General features: G+C 38.3%; 1 protein-coding gene across 1 annotated transcript in view; it reads right to left on the bottom strand.

Annotated features, from left to right (window-relative positions):
* LOC105698995 (whirlin) overlaps positions 1 to 21,631 on the bottom strand; it is a gene marked incomplete at its 3' end in the record, with an annotated part of 42,849 nt that overhangs the window by 7,834 nt on the left and 13,384 nt on the right. The window contains exons 5-9 of the mRNA XM_023433026.1: positions 9,230 to 9,550; positions 7,771 to 8,006; positions 6,670 to 6,970; positions 5,165 to 5,224; positions 685 to 842 (exon numbers count right to left, since the gene is read on the bottom strand). Coding sequence (XP_023288794.1) covers positions 685 to 842; positions 5,165 to 5,224; positions 6,670 to 6,970; positions 7,771 to 8,006; positions 9,230 to 9,550 — 1,076 coding nt within the window. The remainder of the gene's footprint in view (positions 1 to 684; positions 843 to 5,164; positions 5,225 to 6,669; positions 6,971 to 7,770; positions 8,007 to 9,229; positions 9,551 to 21,631) is intronic.

Raw genomic sequence — 21,631 nt, 5'->3', positions numbered from 1 at the left:
AATGTAATAAACGGAAGTGTCAGGATAATTGGACGACAATTTGGAACACTCTGATAATCGATAAACTCGTATTTGACCGGGATAAAGGCAAAAAAGTGTCTTCTGCTCTGCTATGCTAAAACGATGGTAATACGACGCGTCTCAGGGTGAAAATTTAGTTGACATGGAAATCACAGATGGCGCAGGGTGTCCCTCTGCAGACAATTAGGGCCCCAGAAAGCGCGAATCCAGAGGATTTCTGGAGTTTTACTTCGATTTCTTTATAATTACTGTACGAAACGGCCGATGGAGCATGCCAGTTAGTACAATACCCAATATAATTTGACACAGCCGTCAATATAAAAACGAACGTCGGCAACGTAAGTACTTAGCAAAACCTTTTTTACCGACGTTGATCAAGTTCTTCGACGTTTTTCACATCACCTTAGTGTACGTGATCCTTGAGCCATATGTAAAGACCTCCAGTCTCCGTTCCTACAAGATTAACGACGACACGCGAGGGAATAAAATGTAAACGACACGAATCTAATGCAAAATAAATGAAGGAACCGTATGCAGCGAGTTCTACAAAATCGTCGCAAAGTCTCTCGCTCGAAATCCCCGGGAGGTTCCTCGCAAGGCGGAACGAGAAAGAAGAGAGGCAGGGAGAGAAAGAGAGTTTGTCTTTGAATTTGGGAAGGAGACCTCGTCCTGGGCATGTCCTGCCCGAGGCCGCTGTCCTCGCTGGGCGATCTATATTCGTGGTTATCCCGTGGCAGGAGCGGTCCCGTGACTCCCAGGGGATCTCCCTCGACGTCCAGCAGTCTTCCTGGTCGGCAACAGCCGCCACTGGGAGCGACTCTCTGAGGGAAAGCAGTTCATTTCCGGTCAGCCAGCACCCTGCTCCTACGCGCCCTTCCGTTTTTGCATTTTCTTTTTCACCCCCGGTAATTCTCATTTACTTATTTCGAGCTTTCTCTCTCGGAACTTGGCGAGCTTGCCCGAACTTTGACGGGCCCGGGAATTCCCGGCATTTGTTATTTTCGGACCCTCTTCATATTCTCGATATTATTTCCCCCGAGGAAATATCTCTTACCGGACTCTTCTTCTTTAAAGATCTATTTTTAGCAGATGGAACTGGGCGAAACGTACAAAATTTTCCTTTGTTAGAGTAAATGTCGTTTAAAAGAAAATTGCGGTGGGTAATAGTGGATAGTTGTTTCTGTTTAATCACACCTCTGTCTTGATGGCCTTTCTTGTTTTGTAATAGATCTGGCGGGTAGTGTCAATGATACATCTTCGTGTAATTCTTCAAATCCATACAATTGTCTTGTAGTTTGTGGAGTGTAGCTCCATTACTGTGTAGATGTTAATGTTTGGAACTGGGCGAAATGTACAAAATTTTTCTTTTTTAGAGTATATGCCATTTAAGAGAAAATTACGGTGGGTAATGGTGAATAGTTGTTTCTGTTTAATCAGACTGCTGTTTTGATGGCCTTTCTTGTTTTGTAATTATCTGGCGGGTAAAGTGTCAATGATGTACCTTCGTGTAATTCTTCGAGTCCATACAATTGTCTTCTAGTTTGTGGAGTGTACTTCCATTACTGTGTAGATGTTAATGTTTGGAATTGGGCGAAATGTAGAACATTTTTCTTTCTTAGAGTAAATGTCATTTAAAAGAAAATTGCGGTGAGTAATAGTGGATAGTTGTTTCTGTTTAATCACACTGCTGTCTTGATGGCCTTTCTTGTTTTGTAATTATCTGGCGCGTAAAGTGTCAATGATGTATCTTCGTGTAATTCTTCGAGTCCATACAATTGTCTTATAGTTTGTGGAGTATAGTTCCATTACTGTGTAAATGTTAAGGTTTCCACCCAGGGTTACCATTTGACTTTCGTAATGATTTCCGTTAATTAAACTCGTTACTTGATCCTTCTCTTGCTGGATATTTTCAAACGATAATAATTTGTCGCATCAGAATTTTACATTAAAAATCACAGGATAAGTTTGTTGGCAAAATGTTATTTCTTAATCATCTCGACTATTCAATGCTATGAAAGAGAATTAGACAGATGAAGAAATTTGGACTAAAATGAATAAAAAAAATAGAATACAGACGCTTCAAATGTCAGAATTATACATCTAAACTGTGAAATCACGCCTTTAACATCTAGTAGCATGAAAATCCAAAAACGCCGTTTAAAAGTAATTAAACATATAGTAGAATATTCATACGGTCCATCGGCAGCAGCAATTTGCGTACACCTGAATGTCATAACGATTAAAAAATAATAATTTGTAACGGGATAAAAACACATAATCTTCTACTTTTTACTCAACAAAAGTGTTCTGGTATCTAAAAGATATATATTAAATCTTTAAGTATTAAACGAAACAATTTCTACGTATTTAGAAAAATGATTGGATCTATCGACGTCCCATTAGACAGCATATTTTTAAACAATCTTGAAATTCGCGGAGTGATTTCATTTTTTTAATAATTTAAACCATACAGCTTAAGAAAAATTCATCTCGATATATCGTAACGAAAACGGAATGTTTACCAAAGCTTGGGCAAGCTCGGCCAAAACGTATTTCCCATTATTTCATAACAAAGAATCAGCTTTCTCCGTGCTAACTACTAAACTGTAAATTTCGAGCCGGAAGTAAGGGAGATCACTGAGCGTAAAGAAAAGCGAGCACCTCAAGCGAACGTAATTCCAGCGACTACGCTGCGTTAAAGATATGACAAAGAGAAAACAGAAAAGGAGAGAAAATAAATAATAAACGGGAATTAAAAGGGTCGAACTAACGACGAGGGGACTCGAGAGACAGGGAGAAAGTATTCTCCCCATCTCTCCTTCGACGAGGCATGCTCCGGAGAATCTCAAGGACCAGAGATAATATCGCAGAAAATGTTTAAACAATTCTTTTCCAGACACGAAGCAGCAACATCAGCAGAAAAAGAGACGGAAGACAGAGGATCGAAAGTATCTCGCATACGGGGATCGGAAGACAACTATGGAGACGTTCATACGATGCAATGTTATAAGAGACACAGAATATGCAAACATGGCGAGAAGGTTGTCGGATCATCTCCGGATCGCGATCGATGATCGATCATCGATAGTGGTTTCTGCGATCCTCGGTCTAGACGGCGTGCATGCTTCCAGGGATAAATTACAGGCTTTCGATCGTTATTTTCTCACTTTAAGGTGGACTCGTTTCCTCCGATCCTTCTTTTCTGACCCCCTCGATCGTTCTTTTTTTTTTTTTCATAATTCTCGATTTCGATATTCTTTTCTCTTTACTTTCCCACTCCCCGCTGCCTCTTGTCCTCCTCGCACCTCTCCAGTCGACAACGAGATTTCCCTTTCGCCTCTTCTGTCGCATTTTTCGAAATCAGCCTCCCCCCTTCCTCCTTCGTTCCAAAATTCTATTTACACTTTTCTGCTTTATCGTTTTCTTTTATTTAATGGACGGGGCCTTCTACACGAGGGAGCTTAGCCATCTATCTAGGTACACGTAATTGGAGGTCGACATTCATTCTTTTTTTTTTTTCCCAAAAATAATATCCCTAAAATATTTACTTGAATTTACTTTGATATGCAATATCTGCGGTAATGGATTCCTTTGTTGAGAGCGCCGAACTATGGAGCTCGTAATTTCCGAATTCCGAATTCTGGAATACTTCAAAGTTCTACCTCGAAAACGACCTAGTTCGATTCTCTCATATTTCAAGTAGTTAAGGTGATGTGAAAGGGTGATGTGTATATATATATATAGTCAAAATATTTTTAAAAAATTCTCTCCAAATAGGGTGCACCAAATTATCTAAAACTTTTAACACGTGATTATGGAGGCTCTAAGGAAGAACGCGCTGCTCGAGAAATTTAATTTTTCGAAAAAAAATTATCTTTTTTGGTTCTTGTTCGAAATAAGTATTCTTTTTCGAAAATGGAAATTTCATGAGCAGCGCGTTATTCTTTAGGGATAAAATAATTCATCAATTAACCTCAAATAATTCGGTGTACCCAGTTTGGAGACAAGTTTGATAAATATTTTGACTTATGGTACGTATATAGACATCCATACCACCTTAAGGTGATGTGAAACTGACATCAAAGAGGTTTCGTTTACGAAACATTTATCCAAATTGGGTGTACCGAATCGATTCAAACTTTACAATATAAATATGGAGGGTATAAGTAAGGTCCTGAAAGTCATTGAAAGTTCAGTTTCCTTTAAATTTATTCATAGATGTATTCAAAATTAGTTTTAAAAAATGAAATTTCATGAGTGTCAGGACCTTCCTTATAGCCTCCACATTCACGTCGTAAAATTTGAAAAAATTCAGCACATCCATTTCGAAAAAAAAGTTTCATAAACGATACCTCTTTGACGCCACTTTCACATCACCTTAAGGTGAAATAAAGGGCCACTCTGCATATATAGAACGTTAAAAGATTTATAAAACTTTTCTCCATCCTGGGTGCATCGAATAATTTCAATTTTCAGCACGTGATTATGAAGACCCTAAGAAAGAACGCGATGCTCGCGAAATTTCATATTTCAAAAAAGAATTTTTATCTATTTACCCTAGACCCGAACCAAAATCACATTTTTTTTTGTGAAAAAATGAAATTTTGCGAGCACTGCGTTCTTCCTTAGAGCATCCATAATCACGTGCTGAAGTTTCAAATGATTCGGTGCACCCAGTTTGGAGAAACGTTTTATCAATATTTTCACGTTTTGATATATCAGAGGTACCTAAAAGTAATCAACTTTTTTGACATGTAAAACACCTCTTTCAAAATAATTGATTACTTACGGACACCCCTAATATATAGAATGACCCTTCCATATCACGTTAATTCCGGAATCCCGGCAATAAAAAAAAAATGAAAAAAAAATGTAAATAGTAAAAATCCTGAGTTTGGAAATTTCAAAGAATGGATAATATTTTTGGGAAAACTCGTTGCGGATGTGCAATGGGAACAGACACAAAAGAGACACGCTCCAAAATCAGAGAGTCACAGTTCTAACGTGTACACGCAGGATATAGAGAAAGAGAGCGAGAAAAAGGGAGAGAAGACAACAAACGTGTGTGAAATACGGAATAGTGTGACAGTACTCAAAGTGAAGTACGAGTACGTACTGGATTCGAAAATTGTAGGATACTCACCGGAAGGTCGTGCAGAGACGGAGTAACTATGAGGTCCGAGTGTGCTCTGTCACCTTTTCTCTGAACACACGAAACGAAATAAAAACTACACCCTACCATCTAATTTCAAGTAGCTGAGTGCCATTACTAGTTATTATTATAATTCAGCTACTAATGCTGCATTAACATATCACAGAATTAATCAAACGTGCAGGAGTAAATGCGGAAAATGCGAAAAGTGAGGTAGGTCTGGTTTGGAAGTAGCTTCTGCAATTCAAATTGCTCCAGTAGACAACAGAATTAAATAACACGGCATCTGGAGACTTTCTATGGTTTTATCAATCGCCACCAGCAAGGAATATCCAAGATAATGTTTCGCGTCTATCTTGATCGGTGTAAAACAAAATTACCATCACAAGTCTCATTAACTCTAATGGTTTAATATTATCCTTTAACACTAGGTTGGTGCAGAAATAATTGCGGCTTAAAGTTTTTAATATCAAACGCGATTACTTTGGCATCATTCTATCAAAGACAACGTGGAGAAAGAAATGCAAAGCATACATAAAGCCAAATCAGCTGATTTAAGGTGGTATGAAAGAGTCAGCTCATACGTATGTATATTTGAGAAGTCAAATCGTTGGGGAATGCATTTTCCAAATTGGAGGTATCGATTCGTTTCAAATTTTACCACGGGAATATGGAGACCCTAAAGTAGATCCCGAAGCTTATGCAATTTAATTTTTCATAAAAAATGTATTTATTTATCATGAACTAGAACCAACATGGGGTAGCCTGGGCACGTTTTCGACGTTTTACGCTTCTTGGAGGCTTAGAATAAAAAATGAAGAGTTTGAGGACCTAGCTCGAACAATTTAGAATACCGTAGAAATGGAATATCACAGAGTCAGATGAAAAAATGTGGAAAATACTTTCACCAACGATTGCAAGAGATTGGCTTGTCGCGGGGCTAATACGTGTTTTTAGAGAAAAAATTTAGTTGCAGCTAAACGTCACAGATGGCGACTTTGGTCCAAAACAGTCGTTAGAATAATGAATTTCCAGGATTTCGACAGTCATACATCGATCTTTTCATCATTACTTTACCGAAATGGTACATGGAACGCTTCAATTCGTACAATTCTCAACGTAAACTGTAAGAGACTTTAAAATAAATATAAATGTCGGTACGGAACGCGCCAGCTTATGTTACCACTTGGGTATTGAAAATGATGTTACCCCCAAAAAGGGTATCGATGAATTTCAATTTATCGAGGTTGATTAAATTTCTCAGCGCCTTTCATATCATCTTAAAAACACTCCTTGTCATTCGGACCACTCTAATTAAACGTTTGTGGTAAGAAATCTAACTCTTTGCACTCCTTCGTCGAGTGTGACTCGCCATAAGTAATCGACATCTCAGTAATTGGGAGTGAAAAGGATTTAGCAATGAAATTGTGGATGGAGATTTGGAAAGGTCGAAACTGATCGGTGCGAATAATGTGTAAATGTCGATTTGTACCCACCCTGGTTACGGAGGAGCGAGGCCGATAGACCAAATCGTCGAAGGCAGCCCGGTCTTTGCTGTCAACGAGCTCTCGGAGTTCGGTGAGCAAGGTGAGCTTCTCGTGTGTGTTCAATAGATCCGCAAGGCTCGCCACGAGCTCCTCCACGGTGATCCTGCGAGTCCTGTAATCCGCCAAAAGCTGGGAAAGCGCCGCCCTTTCGCTCCTGGCGAGGACGACTCTTGCCTTCTCCTCCACCATGGCCGCCGTTGCCGAAGACACCGTGTGCACGCCTCTGTGCCTCCATTCGTTCGTACAGCTCCTTCAACGTGTTCATTTATTCATTATTTATGATAAACCCTGAAGTTCCTTTCTGGCTAGAAATGAACAAAGGTGTACGTAACATTGCGGTCGAATGGAGTTTTTTTCTTAAGGGAACCTAACCTAACCTAACCTAATCTAACCTAATCCAACCTAACCTTAGACTGTGGCGAGACTACAGCCAATCAATTCAGTTCAGATCAGACCAGACTAGATCAGACCAGATCCGACTAAAACAAACATATAACATTTATAAACGCAGCTACATTTTTCTCGTATATAATCTGATCCGACGTACGAAGTATAGCCACGTCTATAAGAGGTAACACGTTTGTTTCAGTCGGATCTGGTCTGATCTAGTCTGGTCTGATCTGAACTGAATTGATCGGTTGCAGGGTACCTTACATTACCGACACGTTAATAAAATAATTTCTTTACATAGTTTTTTAATCAAACCAAAGTTCAAGATAGTTTTTGTTTTTAATTGTTACCGATAGTTTAAAAGATTAAATTCTATTGCTTTTCTTATGATTTCACAAAGTTTTCTTCGTTCTCGTCATTTGCCATGATTTTTTTATTAATTTTAAACATATGCATGAACAATAAACATAAACGTGGTATTCTAAATATGCTGTACTGCCTTTACGTTTATGCATATTCGTGCAAATTCTTTCAGGTGAAAATTTATTGTTCCCTTATAATAAGAAATAAATAATTAAAGTAAGGCGAGATAGGGGGAAATGGTGCGGTCACGTGCGGTAAGAATTATTTAAGCTTGTAAAAAAAAGAAATTGGCCTTACGCCGGACTCGGGGGCCGATGATTTCCAGGACTGTCCATCAAGATGGATTCTTGATGGTCTTGATACCGTGACGTCGGCATAACGATTGGCTGACTGGTGGTACAGGAATGGGGCACTTTACCAACGTCCCGGATCAAAAGAGTCATCCTCTTGTTGGTCTTCAAGATCTGCACCGCTTCATCGTGAGTAGCCTCCTCGAAGCTCTGCCCATTAACTTCGATTATCTGATCGCCCACCTGAAATTACATTTCGGCTCAAAGCACTTCGATCCCTACACCCACTCCACAAGAATTTGATTATCAGTTTATCCAAATGTAATTTCTCGTTATGCTTAACAAATGTTGCATCCAACTTTTCGAAAACCTTTCCTCAAATTCTTTATCTACATAGACTTCATGAATAGTCATCAACAATGATTTGCCCTCGCTCTCGTAATTGAGTGTTACTAAAATCTAAAATGTCAGCGCAGATCTGCAATACAACAAATATCACGGCCACTAAACAAAACATTGGGTTAAGGCGATATGAAAGAGTCGATCTATATATCTCTAAGAGGTCAGATCATAGGGGAAAGTATTTTCCGAATTGGGTATACCGATTCACGTCAAATGTTACTACATGATTATGGAGGCCCTAAGGAATAATGCGCTGCGCATGAAATTTGTTTTTTCGAAAATAAATTTTGTACTTATCTCGGACGAGAACCAAAAAAAGATATTTTATTGTCGAAAAATGAAATTTCACGGGCAGCGCGTTCTTCCTTGGAGCCTCCACAATCACCTGTAAAAGTTTCAGATAATTTGGTGCACCCAATTTAGAGAAAAGTTGTCTAAATATTTTGACTTTTTGGTATGCATTGTTATGCCCTAATATTATAATATTCTTTTGATCTTCTGCCATTTGTCGGGTCCTGGGAACTCTGCTGGACAGCGCTTCACAGCGGTAGTTCCCTGGTCAGCAGAATCATATCGCTTCCTAAGAACATCTCTGTTCCACTGTGACACGACTCTGTCGGCTCCCGAGGACAGTCAGTCGTCATTTGTTCCTCCGAACTAAAGGTACTTCAGGACTTAAATAAAGAAAGTGAGTGCTACGAAATTGTTATAATTTTCGAAACAAGAATATCACCCCAAGGCATAACAGTATATATCACCTTTTCATACCACCTTAAGATTTCGGGAATCCATAACGTGTCTCAATAGGAAACAAGTCGAGACAACAATCTAGAACTGACAAGGAACCTCAACGACCGCCTCGCCCTAGCGTTGAAGCCAATCGAACCGATTCATCCTGGAAGCAATAAAAATCCTTTCTAATTCCCGAGAGTAACCCCTTATCGAGCGCCCACCAAGGAAGACGAAATGGAACCAATCCCCATCACCCCTAATTGAATAATCGAAATAAAATCGAAGGCAATTTCGACCTAGGTTTCCAATCTTCCCGGTCCTTTCCTGCTTACCAGGAGACCAGCTCGGTCGGCGACGCTGTCCTTATCCACCCCGGTGACATAGATCCCAAGACCATATTCTAGGCCCCCACGGATCATCAGGCCCAAGGACTGGCCAGGCTCGATGCAGAGCTCGACTTTGCGCGTTCTGGGTCCGTATCGGGCATCCCTAGGATGCAGAGGAGGCGGGGATGCTGGCCGACCCTGGCGGTCCATCCAACTGCAGGATTGCTGACGTCCCGAGGACGACCACACCGGATGTCCTCCTCGGCATCGCGGGTCCAGCGCCGGACCTCGTACCGTCATGCTCAGGGTGCGACAGGACTTCAACATCTGGAAAGGAATCGGAAAAGAATTAATAGGAACAGAACGACATGGTTACACATTAGGGTAATCTAGGATATCGTCCTGTCGGTCAAATTGTACCACTGTGATATTTAAGAAGATACATTAAGGTGATATGAAAGAGTCAGCCTATATGTATCTAAGAGGTCAAATCGTTGGGGAAAGCATCCTCCGAATTGGGGGTACCGATTCGTTTCAAATTTTCCCACGTGCATATGGAAGCTCTAAAGTAGGTCTTGAAACTCATGAAAGTTCTTTTTTCATCAAAAATGTATTTATTTATCATGGGATCGAACCGGATACGTTTTCGATGTTTTACGCTCTTGGAGGCTTAGAATCAAAAACGAAGTACTTCTGATAAATAAATTCTAAAGTACATGAGCCACGAACAAACAAGAACCTAAGATGTGCTATCGGTCTTTTCTAGAGTCAATCAGACGGTTCCGTTAAACGATCCAAATTTTTTATAGTAAAATTTGATTTTCTTTTCCGGAATTGACTTGTATGTTCATAGTTTTGCTTCGATTTCGTTTTCGTGTGTGGCTAGCAATTGATAAATAAATTCTAAAGTAAATGAGCCACAAATAAACAAGAACCTAAAATGTGCTATCGGCGTTTTCTAGAGTCAATCAGACAGTTCCGTTAAACGACCCAAATTTTGTATAGTAAAATTTGATTCTCTTTCCAGAATTGACTTGTATGTTAATAGTTTTGTTTTGATTTCGTTTTCATGTGTGGCTAGCAATTGATAAATAAATTCGAAAGTAAATGAACCGCAAATAAACAAGAACCTAAAATCTGCTATCGGCGGTTTCTAGAGTCAATCGGACGGTTCCGTTAAACGATCCAAATTTTTTACAGTAAATTTTGATTTTCTTTCCGGAATTGACTTGTATGTTCATAGTTTTGCTTTGATTTCGTTTTTCATGTGTGGTATAAATTATCCGACCATATTCTAATAGAAGAGGATGATTTCCCCACATGGTACAATTTACCAGACGAGTCATTTAAATCGTCCCGTTGTAAGGAATATTTTATTTGAATGTCTACTGCATTAAATAGTAATTCAGTACTTTCATGTGCGGGGTATATGTGCGTACATTGCGTGCAGTATTTCACAATTAAATGAAACAAGAACTCGTTTAATAAAATACCTTGCTAAAAGCTTTTTTATTGGAATTTTTGTAAACCCGGGATAATTTACCCAACCGTACCCTATTATATAATTGTAGTCAAAAATAATTTCGACGCATCTTTTCTTTAATAGAATTTAGTCCTTGGTAAATTTCTAATTTAGTGGATTATTCCGTGGTAAATTTCTAATTTAGTGGAAATGTATAGCAATTATACATGGAAAGAGGACATCTGCATTCTTAGGAAAGGACAGCGCGTATTGCTATCAGTTTTCCTCTTACTGCAATAATAATTGCATTAACAAAAAAAGTGTTTGAAATGGTATCAAACGTAGATGTAACCATAGGAGAGTTGCCTTTACAAGAAATGCTTGATAAAATAACAAATAAATTTATAACAACGGACAAAAAATATTGTTGTCACTCCTCGATCATATAAGCGATGTACAGTTTGTTGTTGTTAGTTAAGAATATTGCAACTATTTCATTTGGTTTCCCTCAGTGAAGTAATAGTTTCTTTCTGGTCCAGACAGCAAGAACATTTCTGCAAAAAATTGCTGGCTCATTTTTAGACGTTTAACATTTGTTGAGGCAAGTAAAATGATATAGTAAGATTATGAATTATTTCTCTGCGGGTATTCTTAGTACATGAAAATGCTTATTTTGAAAATGTTTAACCGTAAATCAATCGCGTAAGTGCGGTTAATCGGTCGGAAAAGTCTTTCAAGCATGCGTATCAAATCCGCAAGGTTGCGGAAGGGTGAAAAATTGGATCAGTGTTGTTGACATCGAGTAGAAAGCGAACGGGAGATAACTTTTGGCTCGAATCCGAATTGGCTCACTATCAGTTATCACGAACTGGACGAAGAGGGGGCTCCCATTGAATTGGCTCGAGAACGTCAAATGTGATAGAAAATTCCCGGACATCTATAAAAATAATTAAAGCATTCCAGTTCGCTTAGTAGAGCGGTTCTTAAAATTGTTTAACTCACGGAACACTTTTCATTATAAGGAAAATTTGCGATACCCCCAAAATGACAAAGGTCATAAAACTAACATAAAAAATATGCAAACATGTATAATATGAAAAAATATATATATATATGAGCCGCTCAGTGCACACATCGACTAACTCCACTTTTCGAAAAATCTTAAATTTAGGTGTCAAAGCACTTGGTACAGTCATAACTTTTTATATTTATAATATCTTTCCTGATTAATAGAGATTAACACCATTAAACGGCAAAATTTGTTTGGGCATTGAATAATAAGTAATTTATTTCAGAAGCCATTTTGATTAACTCCATCCTCTAATGTAAATCGTAGACGAATACCTGGCAGTATAGTATTATTGGATTATCTGTTGCGGCCGTACATCGACGCTTTTTTTTTTTAAACAGCCGAAGATGCTTTCCCCCTTTCAACGATATGAGTAATAAAATCGCATCAGCAAACAGATAGAAAGAAGCGCAATGCAGCCGGTAGTTAGTATAACGGTGATCTCTCACGCTGAATGCTACTGTATACTTCACCAATATTACACGGACTACATATTTTTTGGTCTTTTCAACATTACTCCCTGATTGTTTTTAAAGAACTAAATATTATACCGTTATAATCAAGATGAGTGAAAATAATAACAATGTGGATGTGGAAAGCAGTGATGATTCTTCAATACGATTTATCAGCAGAAAGTCTGGTGCAAGAAGACGTTTATCGTGTTTCTCGGATTTATCCTATTGCAACGGTACAAATTCCCCAACAAACACATCGATTGGGAGGAAAAGAAGTTGTAATCCTGATAAATGGGCACGAAATTTACAAAAGCATAACGGAACAAAAGGTTTGGCATACAGGAATAGGGGAGGAAATTGAATACCTGACAAAAACATTTGTCGACATAAAATGCAGACGATTATTTTTTGGCTATTCTTTCTTATTAATTTTATATACCGTCAGATGAAAACTATAACTGTATTTATGTATTCTACATTATATATTTGAAGTTATATTATAATAGGAATTTTAAAAAAGAATCTACATTACTTCATCGCATTTCTCAACTTTTTGTTTTATGGAGTTAATCAATGTGTGCACTGAGCGGCTCATATATATGAACGAGTTCCCGGACCTCAGATTAATAACAACTGACTCAGAATATTCTAAGCATTTCAGATTTATAAAAACTTGACTTTGGCGAAACTGTAAAATCTTTCTTTAAATCTTGAATTACAAAGCGGAAGTAATGAAAAAGGCTACGTGAAGATTTTGTTGTCGGTGCGAAAATTGACCAGGGAATTTTTCCTCCCGCTCTTTATCTCGCTTCTCTTTAACTCGCAGGAGAGGACCGCGAGAAGTGGGCAATAAAGTGGGCTTTACGTATATCGATTTCCGAGAGGCAGCGGCCTAACTTTCCTATGAATTATTGATCATCGAAACTCGAAGAAAGTCAATTACGGCCTCGAGGCCGATTAATCGGCTGGCAGGGAATTAAGGAGGCCTCCTCGGCGGAAAAAGTTGGCCCTTTTTTGTACGAAAAGTCGAGTCGATCGCGTTTCAGGTGACGCCATAGCGTGGGGTTCCTATCGATTTCCCTAGGCCGTGACGTCACATCCTGCTCATCCTTGACCCGGCCTCTAGATGTCTCGTCCTTACGAATTTGTCAGCGAATATCTTCTCGATGTTATTTTCCGCTTTCCCTTGATATTTCCCCCCTTCTCTGCCTGATAAGAAGGGTAAACGTCGGGCACACCATTTACCCATTTCTCTGAAATTTTTTATCAAAGGATTGTATCCGGTGCAGTTCCGCTAAAATATGAACACATGAATTATTTTACGGAATTCTCCGTCTCCTTGCTAAGGAAAATTTTATTTCAAGAATTAATCCAGTGAACCTCTAATACAAAAAAAAAAAGAAAACGAAGTCAAATTTTCAAACCATTGTTCGTATGCAGAAATTGTGACATATTACTTTGAAATTATGCTTCCCGTGGAAGTAAAAACTGTTAATTATAACGCCGAAATATAGTCTAAGTATAATTAGAACATAGGAAACCAGATTCTTTGTAGGGAAATATTTTTAAGGGAAAATACGTTAAATGGGGAAAGTATAAAGACTATGCATTGATTCCCGGGAATTAATTTTGGCACCGCAGAGAACCCTTTCTTTTCCTTCTCTTTCCCTCTTTACACCCTCTCTCTACTTTCCTGCACCCTTCCTGAATTAAACATCTCCCCAAATTGATTCGATTCTAGCAATTCCATCTCGCGCGTTTCCTTCGCTCCCGTTTTCCGACTTTCCTCGAGCCGAATCAAATTGACCCCTTTTCAACTCCTTTCGATATCTTTTCCCAGTTTTCGCGGAGAAAGTCGGGATCCTTTCCACGATAATTATCCTCTTAATTCAGCCCCTTTTTTTATATCAATTTTCCTTTTACAACTCGAAAATAAGAACAGCCAATTCTGCGAATCTAACGCATGAATGTTAATTCTGAACGCTCTCGAAGTAAAAATTAAAAAATCATTCAGTCTCTTTTTTATATATCAATTTTCCTTTTACGACTCGAAAATAAGAACAGCCAATTCTGCGAATCTAACGCATGAATGTTAATTCTGAACGCTCTCGAAGTAAAAATTAAAAAATCATTCAGTCTCTTTTTTATATATCAATTTTCCTTTTACGACTCGAAAATAAGAAAGGCCAATTCTGCGAATCTAACGCATGTATGTTAATTCTGAACGGTCTCGAAATAAGAATTCAAAAATACCAATAATTTTGTAGAAAGGACATAAACGATCTTACAAATATCATACAAGTTAAATATTTCTTTTATATCCCAGGTGAAATTCAAAATCTCAGCTAGTTTTGTTTTTAATTGTCACGTGTACGTTTTCACTTTTTACATAAATTTCGAATGCACGGAAAACGAGATGAATGTAAAAAAAGATACTTTGCACAGTGCATGTCCTTTTGCAATATGTTGAATAACGACAAGATCTTTTCCATCTAGGAATATCGAAGCTTTCGATCAACCAACCGATCAATTAATCAATTCGTGTTTTCCTTATTAACGATATATTTACTCCTATACTATTGAAACGATATATAATTTATTAAAAAATACTTCCAGCTTAGCATCACGAGACTTCATGATGATTTCAAATCTTGTAATGAAATATATACTTAAGAAAGATGTGAACAAAAGAAGAAGCAAATATAGTAACAATCGGATTGTTGCTTCAGTCATGAGCGCCAAAGCTAAATTTACATATATCAACCAATCAGCCGATCAATTAAAAAGGATCCTGTTATTTTTTTATTGGTTTATATATTTATCACTTCATCTCCGGTATGCTGATTTCTAATCATATTGTTCATCTGAACATTATTTCAGGTATAGTAATTTAAAATCACGCGGGCTGTCAATTATGAAAAGAAAAAATATGCTTCTATATTCTGTATCATCTGTTTCTGGTTCCAGTGACAGATAATCAATTGTAATCACTAAGTGTCTCAGTGAACCAATCAATCAATGGAAAAACGCGATGCCTTATGTTTTAGTGAAATAAATACCTTCTACAACGTTCTCGCAATATCGCCTTTTAGAACAATTATATCAAACCACGTTGATAATAATCAAACACCCCATAATGGCATTCATACAAAAATAATAAAACAAGTAACGATCAAGTCGTCGTTTTCACTTACAAGTACCGAAACCACGTTTCAATGAATCTACCGATCAATCTATCAATGCCATGTTTTCTTTTTTAACAATTTACATACCATTGCATACCTAAAAGGTCGTTTTTTTTTAACAACCTTAACGTTTATGCCAATCAATGGCTGCGTAATGGATCGCATAGAAGTGATAATGAAAGAGGAAAAAGCATTACAATAGAATGAGCGATTCGAATAATAAATACCGAGAAGCTCTGTTTCAATCTACCAATTAACAAATTAATGCTATATTTTCTCTGTCAATGATGCGCATGTTATTACGCTTCCGGAATATCACCTTCTTAATATGTTGAATGACACGTGAGCCATTAATGGATCGATTTAAAACAGCACATTTATCAACTGTTTCGATACTTCATGTGCAGCATCCGTGACATTAGTACAGCAACACTTCGCCCGTGATCTATGCTCGAAGTTGTCGACACATTGAAGTAAAATAAGGATTAAAACAACAATAAGCAGCAGCGGTAGTGAAGTAACCCCTTCAACCCTTACAACCCCTGGTCTCTTTACGTTAAGATGATATGAAGGCGCAGAGAAATTTAATTGAGGTCGATAAATTAAAATTCATCTGTACAGTTTTTGGTGGTAACGTCATTTTGAATATTCTACTGGGTACATAAAATGGCGCGTCACGTTACCGGCATTTATATTTATGTTGAAGTCTTTTATAATCTATGTTGAGAATTATACGAACTGAGGCGTTCCAAATGTCATTTCGGTAAAGTAACGATGAAGAGATCGATGTAAAACAATCAAAATCCTGTGAATTCATTATTCTAACGACTGTTTAGGACTAACGTCGCCATCTGTGACGTTTAGCTGCAACTAAATTTTTGCTCAAAAAACACGTGTTATCCATGGGATCAGCCAGCATCCTCGTGCAATCGTTGGCGAAAGTATTTTCCATATTTTCCCACTTGACTCTGTAATATTCTATATCTACGGTATTCTAAATTTTTCGAGCTGGATCCCGAAACTCTTCATTTTCGATTCTAAGTCTCCAAGAAGCGTAAAACATCGAAAACGTACACGGGCCACGGCATGTTGGTTCTAGTCCATGACAAATAAATGCATTTTGATGATAAATGAAATTTCGTGAGTTTCAGGATCTACTTTAGGGCCTCCATATTCCCGTGGTAAAATTTCAAAAGAATCGGTATCCCCAATTCGGAGAGTACTTTCCCCAACGAATTGACTTCTCAAATATGACTCTTTCATACCACTTTAACGACACTCTAAAATCACGTATTAGATCGTATGAAATACCATAATTGCGTATGTTCACAAAGAAGATAAGAGTGCCAATCAAATCCTCGTTTTCCCTAAAGCCCCGAAGTTGCAGGGCACTCAAAAACCACGTAACAGATCGTACGGAATACCATAATCGCGTATGTTGACAAAGATGATAAGAGTGCCAATCAAATCCTCGTTTTCCCTAAAGCGTCGAAGTTGCAGGGCACTCAAGAACCACGTAACAGATCGTACGCAACACCATAATCGCGCATGTTGACAAAGGAGATAAGAGTGCCAATCAAATCCACGTTTACCCTAAAACACCGAAGCTGGAAGTCAATCGATCCATTAAACTCGTATTTTCCCTTCGAACGATTTACATATCATTACATTCCCCGAACATTGTCTCTTTAAACAGCCCTTACAACCGGGCGTCGTGTAACGTTGGCGACGGTCCAAAGCCACGCGATGGAATCTAAAAGAAAGTTATAAAGGAAAAGGAGGGAAAAAAAGGGAAAAAAGGGGAGAAGATGGAAAAAAGCGAACGGTAGGTCTCGTTGTTTCGTAATGGAGGCATCCAGGATCTCGGGGCGTCGCGGCGCCAGCCGTCTCGGCGTCCGGCGCGATCGCCGCCATTTATTTTCCCTACATAATGCAGGACTCCCGCGGAAGCTCCTGAGGGAAGCTGCCCCCTTTCTCGCGAGCAAACACCGCTCGGACCAGATCGATCCCGAAATTGCTTTCCTTTGCTATCCCGCCCGAAAGAGAAGAGGGAATTGGAACGGGGATGCAGATGGACGCGAAGATTGACGGCCGGATAAGTGGCCCGATAGGGAAGGATCCTCTTGATGGATAACTATCGGGGGACATCGGTAATTATTGACATTTTTTAAGGTGAAGTGAAACACGTCGAGGAACTTGATCGACGTCGATAAAGAAGATTTTTCTAAACACCTACGTTGCAAACGTTCGTTTTTATATTGACAGTCGTGTCGAATTATATTGGGTATTGCACCAAATGACGTATTCCACCTGTCGTTTTCGTACAATAATTATAAAGAAATCGAAGTAAAACTCCAGATATCCTCTGGATTTATGGTTTCTGAGGTCCTAATTGACTGCAAAGGGACCCCCTGCGCCATCTGTGATTTCCAGGTCAATTAAATTTTCACTCCGAGACCTCATATTCCCATCGTTTTAGCATAGCAGCGCATAAGACACTTTTTTTGCCTTCATCTCGTTCAAATGCGAGTTTCTCGATTAACAGAGTGTTCTAAATTGTGGTACAATTGACCTGACCCTTTCGTTTCTCATATCGGAGCCTTCGATAATTGTATATTGATCGAAATATGACAGCTCGACGTCATTTAGGTTTTGGCCTGGAATAAGTTAAAAACTTTTCTTGAAAAATCCAAACTTTGAATGTATCAGGACCATTCTTAGATGATCACGAGTCACGTGTCAAAGTTTCGGACAGTTTGGTCCAATACCCTTAAAAAAAAAGTGTTTTATTCGAATCGATTGACTTGAGGGGGGGTTCACTTCATTTTTAAGCGCGGCCGCATCGTTCTCAGAGAACACGGAAGGATGCGGACTAAAGGCGCAAGTGCTGTTATCGCAAGCTTGATTACGACTTGGAGCAATATTGAGCCGTCCTGGAGGGTCGAGGTCGGCCTTGATTTTCTTGCAACCGAGACGTGGACCGAGAAAGCACTTTACTCCGATCCTGATTCAACGCGTAATATCCGGGAACATGGAGCTTTCAACGACATCTTGTCGATTACAGCCACTTATCGATATTGAATTTATAGCGAGGACCGAAAGTATCCGTTTCCGGTATTACGATATAAAGAAAAATGGGAAATACGAATTGCAAGTATTAGGTAACTTTGGGTAATAAGATCCATGTGGGGGGCAAGACCCGTGCTCATTTTTCACCATATAGCAAAAATGCAATGTCTTTGGCTTCTGCTGTCACTTAACACATTCGCGACCGCTGACGTGAATTCACGTCTTTTCAAGTTCTATTCCTGGTTGCCGGTGACGTGAATTCACGTCATTTTAAATTCTATTCCTGATTGCCGCTGACGTGAATCACGTCCATAACGATACATGATATAAGTTTGCGGCAACCAGTTTCAGAATTTCATTATTTTTGTTGGTACTCGGTATTTAAAATGGAAAAAATTTGCCGGTCGCGAATGTGTTAAGGTGAAGTGAAACCTCCCTCAAATAAATCGATCTGAATAAGACACTTTTTATTTTAAAGTATTGAACCAAACCGTCCGAAACTTGGACACGTGACTCCTGAGCACCTAATAATTATTCCGACTGTCAAAATTTATATTTTTTAAACAAATTTTTTATCATAGCCCAGTCCAGAACTAGAATGGCGTTGAGGTCTCATATTTCGATCGATATACAATTATTGAAGGCTCTAATATGAGAAACGAAAGGGTCAGGACAACTGAACGACAATTTAAAACACTCTGGTAATAGAGGAACTCGCATTTTAACGGGACAAAGGCAAAAAAAGCGTCTTATGCGCTGCTATGCTAAAACGATGAGAATATAAGGTCTCGGAGTGAAAATTTAATTGACACGGAAATCACAGATGGCACAGGGGGTCTCTTTTGCAGTCAATTAGGGCCTCGGAAACCATGAATCCAGAAGATTTCTTGAGTTTTACTTCGATTTCTTTATAGTTATTGTACGAAAACGACAGGTGGAGTGTGCCATTTATTACAATACTCAATATGATTCGACACGATTGTCAATATAAAAACGAACATCGGCAACGTAGGTATTTGGAAAACTCTTCTCTATCGGCATCGATCAAGTTCCTGTGTGTGTCAAGTCCAAATGTGTCAAAGTTTCGGACAGTTTGGTCTAATACCCTTGAAAAAAAGTGTTGTATACGAATCGAGTGATTTGAAGGGGGTTTCACTTCACCTTAACCCTTTCGTTACCTTGGACGAGATATCTCGCGATCCGATAGTAGCGGATTAACGCTTTTGACGATAATCTAGCTTTCTAGCACCAATATTTTGACATTCTAGATGAATATATTTTATAACTAATTCTATTCGTATAGCTAAAAGGATGAAATAAATACAGCTACTACCGGATCGCGAGATATCTCGTCAAAAGCGTTGATCGGCTACAACCGGGTCGCGAGATATCTCGTCAAAAGCGTTGATCGGCCAGTATCGGGTCGCGAGATATCTCGTCCAAGGTAACGAAAGGGTTAAATGCCTTGGAAATTAAAATGGTCATTTTAAAGGGAGAGAAGCGGGAGATGGTTTGAAGGGCTTTAGGGGAGGGAGGGGAGATATCGCGGGGCAAAAAGGAGGCCGGAGGAAGGAAAGGTGAAGGAGGCGAAGATGCGGATTCCTCCGGGAAAGCTGGGAGCTTTTAGACTCGGGAAACGTCAAGTAGCCGAGTTCTTCGAATTGAAAAGCCAAGAGATTAGTCAGGGTCGATGTCGAGAGTCTCGTTCGAGAGATCGATAACTGAAGTAGGACTACGTCTCTCGGATCTGCTCGTACTCCTGAACTTCTGCGCCTCTTTTGCGTGACCGCCCCCTTTGGATTTACGCAAAAATGAAGAAAAAAATGAGAAAAACCATTGCAGTCCAGTTTTTGGATCAAATTTCATGCACAATTTCACACGACACTTGTTGAAACAATTCAAACCCCTCTTTTTCTTGAAACGAATTACGGATTCCTTCCTAAGAAATAAATTTCGATTTCAATTAGTAATAATAATACCTCTTTGATTCGGATTGTAGTTTCAATTCTGACGCTTTAAGAAATTTCTACACGTCAATACACGTTGGTATAGTTTTTTTTTTCCTATTTTTTGGCATTTCAAACTTGGCTTTACAGTTCGTTTCAATATTTTTCATTATCCAATAAGTATTGATTTTAATAGAAACATCGAGATATCGAGTCGAGGTCCTTCAACAATGCATCACGTATCGAACTCGGTTAGAGGGTGAGTATTCATTTTTTTTTAATTTCTGGACTCCAGTATCTCGATTCGGGCTCTTTTTTCACCTTTCCCCGACATAAAACAGTGTTATCTAGACTTCTCGTTTTTGAAAAAATGTTTGAAGATATTTTGGATATCGGTGTGTCGATCTGTGCAAAACAGTTTTGTCTACTTTCCCAAATTTAAGACCTCGTTATCGATACTTCTTGTTATCCGAGAAATAATGAGATATCGAACTCTGTACTTATCGAGAATTCCTAGGAGCATAAAATAATTTCTAAATATTTGTTTGTAATCTTTACTAAATATCTCAAGCGACAGATTTTTCAAGATTTCTTGTAGATTTCATTGGAAGATATTTAAAATATTTGTTGAAAATCTCAATGACATATTTAGTTTCAATAATTTATAGACATAGAGAAATTATATTTTTTAACTTATTAACATAATAAAAATTAATTTTTTACTTCACGACTATTATCGGACACTTCATTTGTTATCAAAAAACACGAGAAATTATAGTAATATTTTCATTCCGCTATTTCATTACGGGAGCAAAAGGTGTGATTTTGATTTTAAATATTCTTAAAACGTTTATAATATATTCGGCAGATAATATTTAAAAAATACTTGTATATAAATATAAATGAAACGAAATGTTTTGTACATCTGGTAGAAAAATATTACGAAAACACGTGGAGCTAATATTATATAAATATTATAGTGGATAATATTCTGAAGTAAACGTTTTGCAAATATTTAAAATGTCTGCTAAATATTTACAAAATGTACGATGTTCGTTAAATATATAGAAAATATAGGACAAATATTTTGTGCTACTAGGGATGCTTTATATCCGAGCTCGGTTGGAACTACGAAGGCTAATTTTGAAAACAGCCTTCGTCCATGCAAATACATTTTATCTACTTTTCCGTACTTCAAACCCCGTCATCGATATATATCATG

The sequence above is a fragment of the Orussus abietinus genome, unplaced genomic scaffold (assembly GCF_000612105.2).
Source record: "Orussus abietinus isolate OABI.00-Male unplaced genomic scaffold, Oabi_2.0 scaffold522, whole genome shotgun sequence".
Taxonomy (NCBI): domain Eukaryota; kingdom Metazoa; phylum Arthropoda; class Insecta; order Hymenoptera; family Orussidae; genus Orussus; species Orussus abietinus.
Note: the sequence above shows the minus strand (reverse complement) of the source record. Positions and strands in the feature narration are given on the sequence as shown.